This window comes from Fulmarus glacialis, unplaced genomic scaffold (assembly GCF_000690835.1).
Source record: "Fulmarus glacialis isolate BGI_N327 unplaced genomic scaffold, ASM69083v1 scaffold5647, whole genome shotgun sequence".
Lineage (NCBI taxonomy): Eukaryota > Metazoa > Chordata > Aves > Procellariiformes > Procellariidae > Fulmarus > Fulmarus glacialis.
Genome location: NW_009221192.1, coordinates 3,459 through 9,933, shown reverse-complemented (window position 1 = coordinate 9,933; position 6,475 = coordinate 3,459). Strand labels below are relative to the sequence as shown.

The 6,475-nt window shown below is 41.7% G+C and overlaps 1 protein-coding gene across 1 annotated transcript in view; it reads right to left on the bottom strand.

Annotated features, from left to right (window-relative positions):
• Positions 1-6,107, bottom strand: part of NELL1 (NEL-like 1 (chicken)) — a gene marked incomplete at its 3' end in the record, with an annotated part of 87,128 nt that extends 81,021 nt beyond the window's left edge. The window contains exon 1 of the mRNA XM_009581001.1: positions 5,987-6,107. Coding sequence (XP_009579296.1) covers positions 5,987-6,101 — 115 coding nt within the window. The remainder of the gene's footprint in view (positions 1-5,986) is intronic.
• Between the last annotated feature and the right edge of the window lie 368 nt (positions 6,108-6,475).

The following is a 6,475-nucleotide window of genomic DNA, read 5'->3' as shown; positions in this document are numbered from 1 at the left end:
GCAGAGTTTCCAGGAAGAGATACCTGTAGCGGGCGGTGAGGTACAGGCAGGTCTGTGAGGGGAGGCCCGTGCCGGACACGGCCGGTTCCAGCCGCCCCACCGCAGGGCACCGCCCGGCCCCTCGCCCTGGATGGTGGCACCTCAGGCAAAGCGTATTTTAAACGGGAAAAAACCTCATCTGGCTGGAGGGAAGCAATGAGCGAGCAGCTGCGCAGGCGCTCGGCTGCGCGCCCAGGCAGGCAGTGGGCAATATCTGGGTTAAAAAAAAAAAAAAAGATTGAGCCACCCGTGTTGTGCCTTCCTAATTTTTCTGGTACTGTAAGATTTCTGTTCTGCAAAAATGATACTGCTTATACTGAATATTTGCTATAAACATACCAGGAGAAATCACACAGAAAGAAATTACTCTCATTGCATTATCTCACGTAAAGAAGGACCGACGTCCTGAACTCCGAAATTAAAGTTTATCTCTCCTACTCACTGCAGACCTCCCTGCTGTCCACCCCAGGAAGAGTAATTGCAAGTTTCCTCCTCCAGCCGTTATCTGCCTCCTCTCATTCCGTCCCTGGCTCTTTTCTGAGCTCTGCAGCTCGCACACCTTGCACATTAACTGGCATAACTGAGCTTTAACACTTGAAGTGGATTAAAACCTCAGCCATAGCACGCAGGTCACGGAGACTCGGGTGAGAAGACGTTCACACATGGGTGAATGAAGGCAGCAGCCTACTCACCCGGCCTTTGAATTTACTGGCCCCACACACACAGCCAGGGCGTTACAAGCGTACCCTGAAGACTGTCCTAGCAGAAGCAGAGCTAACGTTCCTGATATAAAGGGTATGCGCCCACTCCTGACAACAAGATCAACTTACGCAGTTTTCCTTATCCACCAATCTCAAAGCGTAGCAAAGCTGGCTAGCAATCAAACCCCTTTGACTTTGGCATCGCAAAAGCTGACTTTTAGGACTCAGGCTCCTAGAGCAGGATCTGGAAACACCTCTACTCTCTAAGTGAGGAATTAGCAAGTCAAGAAGGAAGGTGTCTAAAAAAAAAAAAATCACGATCCATAACACACTGAGAGGAAATGCCAACAGAGAGGGTTGTACTGTATCTGGAAGCTCAAGCGAGTCTGCTGGGAGGCACCTCTACCCCCTTGGGACTGCAGCTTTGCTCTCTCCTATGGCCTGAAGCAGGACGGCTCTTTTGTTTCAGGAACCCAACAAGATTCACTCTTTTCTCACAAAAACATTGCCTTTCTCTGTGCTTTAAGGTACTTGTTATTCTTTCACCTTTCCTGTTGGAGCCACGACTGTACAGAAAAGAACTCGGCAGTCACCAGTACAAAGTGGGAAGAAAGAGCGTGACTGAACTCTGCTGCAGGAGCTGCGGGACAGGTGTTTCTCTTATAAATCCAGTCATTGTTTAATACAAGTAAAGAAACGGTCAAGGAAGAAAGGGCTTTTAACAGTACTTGGTGGTTTATTTTACTGAGTTCTATACACAGCATACATAGTAAAAAGACGACTCCTAATTTAAAGACTAAGTTGAAAAATACTGCCAGATTGCTAGGAAAGGAAACAACAAAGCCGTAATAAACTTCTTGGGGGAACTGCTTTATAAGTAAAGGCTTTAAGCCTCTGTTAGTTCAAAAGAGATGTTGAGAGGAGAAGAATTAAAACGAAAGGGGCATAGTTGACAGGTTGTGAAAGGAATAAAATTTTCCTTCCCCAATGAGAACTGAGCACAGAAGAAAATCAGACTGGTTAAGGTAATCACATAATTTAACAGCTACGCTAAAAATTGGGCTCAGTCTACCTAGAAACAGGACAACCAGTTAAGCACCTCCTCTTGCCTTATTTATAATGAGAGCCTTTCTCTGCCACTGAGCTCAAGATCCTGCTTTCCTGGTTTTCACCTACAGGGTCAAAACAAGCCCTGCTTCCCTGCTATCTAAAACATAGAACAGGACTGAGCCCCACTAAGCGAGCCATGGCTCAGTGTTTCTTAATGTATTAAAATTTATACTATAATCTTCCTCTAGGAATTTCAGTATCATTTTGTCATGTTTGTAAGATACTATTTATAGATGTCTTTCACACAATGTTTATAGGTTGCTATTGTAATGCATTAGGTGGATGATTAATATTTTCAATACATTTCTTTGAGGCAGATTTCCCACCCACCCCCAGAACTGTTTCCTTGAATTCTTTGGACTCCTGCTTGGAGGCGAGGAGACGTGGGATCAGACACCAGGATCTTGGGTGCCCCATTCCCCAAGAGCACTCTAGTCAAGAATCTCCACTCGCCCTCCTTTGTCCCTTCGTGCTAGAACAACACATCTGGACACAAAGACTTTTTTCCCCACTCTTGTTTGTGTAAATAAATAAAGGATAAATAATTAAGACACCATAATGTTAGGGATCTTAAGTGTCAGACTGTTTGCAGAATTGCAGTTACAAGTTAGGTATCTACATTTCATCTAATTCACAATGTCAGCACTTACACTGCTTTTTGGATTCCCTCGTTCCCATTTCAGAGAGAATGGAACTGAAACACACAAATAATTGAACTGATCAATCAAAAATCCAGCTGAAATACTCTGATAACTTAAGTCCATGCCCAACAGGACCACTCAGATGACTACACTTAATTATAGGTTTCTATGCTTTTCTGAATTAGGAACAGATTTGCTTGCCCAAAGGCAACCCACATCTCTCAATTGCCACTTTGGTTCTATCATGCTGTCACACAATTTGCAACGGAGCTGAATTTGCTTCTTTGCCTGTAAAGCTGCTTCACACGGAAATCTGAGTTTCATTCAGATTACCACCAATATTATTATAAAATTAGAATATTCCACTGGCTTCACTGAGGTTGTCTTGGACTGAAATCGCTCTCTCCAGGGAAAAGAGTTGTTCTACATTTTCTCTAGGATAAATCAAATCATGACATCACTCCCCAGAAACTTTGTAACAAACAGTATGTCACTTACTGTAAGAGACCTAACATCACCGATCAAAAAATCTAATTGTTTCTCTTTCTTTTGTGCATGTCTTCCCATCACCCCCCTTCTTCATTTCTTCTTTTTGCCTCTAAATGCAACTGAAAGAATTCCCAAAACTTTTAAAGCTTTCTGTTTCAAAGAGTTTAATTCACAGAAAAAGAATCTTGCTTAAGAGAACAATCCATATTTTCACTATAGCTGTACACAGACCTGTCTGGGTTGAGGAAAAATTACCATTTCTCTACCTCAAAGAAGTACACTTCCAGGGACGCACATAGGAACGCTCTCAGTTTGAACAGCTCTAGTAAAGCCATTTTAGAAAATAAATCTTACAAGACAGAAAACAATCCACAGGGAACCTTTTTGTAAGCTCAGAGCCCTGTTACATTGCTGTAAGGACACTGCCAAAGGCGGCAGGCAAAACTGTCCCTATGAAAACTGGACGCCAAAGAACATACTCACAAACTCTTCTCATTTCCTGAACTAGGAAATCCTCAGCGGTGAAAACCTGTGAGTGAAGAGGTCTTCTAATGTGGCTCCATGTTCAGCAATCAGCCTGCCAGGTGAAGCAGGTCCTCCCCTGCCCAGAGCCCCGGAGACAACACTGGAGCAGCGTGGCGCAGCGAGGCACAGCATGCATTAACTACTCACGTACGGTAAGAACTAATCAAAGCAAAGCTTTGCTGAAAGGACAACGTCTCGGAGACTGGAATAGCTGGTCCAAGAGGATACAGTAATTTTAAAACTAAGCACTAACTTCCAGTCTTTTCTCTCCTCTGGGAATGTCATGTTGGCTGGGGTTTTTTGTGACTCTCTGTGAGAAAAAGTATTACTTTTCACTTAGACATAGCAGTTGCCCATACATTGCCCTGAGTTCTGTATCGGTTTTACTGTATGGCAAGATAAAAATCAAAAGTAAGTATCTCCTGGTTCCAGCCAAAGGACCTGGCACACAGCCAAACTGTAGTTGTAAAGTAAGCCACCTCTGTTAGTAAAAGGGAATTCATACAGCTGCCGACATACTGCTGACATTTAACAAATAACAGATATGAAGAAGAAGGGAAGCAGCCAACAGGGCAGCCTCGGACTTCCATCCCATCTGACAGGAGCAGCAAAAGACCCCTCGCGGACCTCTCTTGGGATGGAGTAATAGACCAAAGGTCTTCAGTCTTTTCCCAGCCCAAGTGCTGATGAGCTCAACCGAAGAGAATAACTTGCCCGAGCCATCTTCCAGGAAGTTTTATACTAGAGGCAATATCCAAGCACAGCAAGTGCATTAGCAAGAAGAATTTCTGTTATGGGAAATAAAAAAAGCTTTATTTACCTACCTACAGACTTTGAATCGTTTATTCACTTCGTACAGTGAATTTTCGTTCACTGTTTCCCACGAACATCTATCCTCCAATTTATCTGCTCATGTGAATTTTACAAGCTCTACCTTTTTTACACTTTAGTCTTCTCTAAGTTGTAAACTACAGTCGGGGTCCTCCAAGGCAAAAAGAACTGAATATCCGTAACATCTTCACCATTAGCCTTTCAAAGCTACTTTCAGTATCAATGGTTTCAATCAATATCCTGAAAAACACATCTCAGTCTTCCTCCCTGCAGCTCTGACCAGCAGTCTGTGAAAACTCACCATGACAGTTCATCAGTGTGGCTGCGATTAGCTGCATGGAATAGCAACTGGAAATACTAAAATATTTTAAGTCAGTCAGGCCACTGCAGTCCTTAGAGGAATGACTGTACTTTAATATTGTTTGGCCATAATACACAACCCTGGAGCCAGGGTATCAGAAGAAAAACAATTGATATCTTTAAATGAATAAATCAATGCTCTTCTTCTGGACATTAACCTGGGAATCAGTGAAAATTATGCTACTCATTGTATCATAGAAGACTGGAAATATGACTAACAAACTCTGAGAAGGTCTCCAGAAGTCTCTCTGCTCTGGCTCCTAAACTAGCCTTGGCCAGGTGAAGAATGAACTAAGATTACAGACCCACTTCTTTTACCACTTACAATACAGTCAGTTAGCATTGCAGATCCAGAACTAAAGCTAAAAGAGATCATAATTTGCCTCTGAAAACAGCTACAGAGGACAGATATCAAAAAGTGAGACACTAACTTGCACACTTCAACACAGAGTAAAGCACAGTAAAGAAAAAACAAACATAGGAAGTTCCACAATAAAAATGTTCCCAACTGTGCTTTAATATGCGTATTAATCTCAAGTGATATAAATGTCTTTCTCGCCTAATAAGCATATTGTAGCAACTCAGTGCTTCCACCCCACGGGACATTAGTCTCTTAATCTGGACCTTACTTAAGTCCATGGTAAAAATTGTTAATTCATCCAGAATTTCACTCACTAAAAATACAAAAAAAAAAAACCAAAACAACACAACACTGTTTTAAAACACTTCACAAGCATTATCTTAGAATACTGAATGAAAAAAATTGCAATTCAAAGTGACTTATTCTGTACCTGGTACTCAGCTTGGACAGTTAAATGCAATACAATTCCATTTTCTCACTTCGACAGTTTCCACAAAGTTGATGAAAGACTTGTTACACGTTACTAATCAGTGTCAACATATCAAATGCTTTCTCATAGTTACATAGCTTCAGCTGTGTGTGCCTCTGCATGTGTACAATCACAGAGAGCAAGTATACAAGCATACAACCGAGTCCACTGTGGAACCACTGTGACATATTTAGTCAGAAATAAATACCGGGGAGTGTCGAAAACCTACCCAAAAATACTTCCCTAAAGATCTCTAACCTCAACTACCTGACAGCACACTAAAAAAAAAAAAAGGCATATATATTTCAGGAAAGTAACAAGGACTATTTCCAAAAAATAAAAATAAAAGAAAGTGTCAGTTAAGTAAGACCACCATTACAGGGAATCAGTTAGGCATCAAAGCTCTTATGAGCTCATGCAGACAGAAGTGAGATAAGAGAACTGAGGATGTTTGTCTTACCTTGGAATAAAAATGCTTTGCTGGCATTGTGTAGTCCTGACACTTGTGTTACCCCAAGAGTTGTATTCACGAGATCCAGTTCTGTGACGATATCAATTTGTAAGTCAGGATCCATTCCAAATCCTACAGCTGTTGGAGGCACAGAGCGAGAGGGGGGAAGAGCGAGAGGGGGGGGAAGAGCAAGAGGGAGACAGTTAGATCAATTTTTGGTTTAAATCAGGTAATGAAAAGAACGAGAAAAATATCTAGTGCAGACGTTTCTAGTACCTTCACACTCACACACACACACTGTATACAGCAATTACTTATAAGGCAGTGGCTCTGCCGCAGGAAAGAGAAGATACTTTTTTCCAATTCTTTCAATTAAACTATTACCTTTCCACAGATTTTACCACACACAAGTTAAAACATTCTAAGACTGATACGTTAACCCAGTATCTTCATAAGGCTAAAGAGTAATAAATAAATAAAAGCATAACGACCTATGCA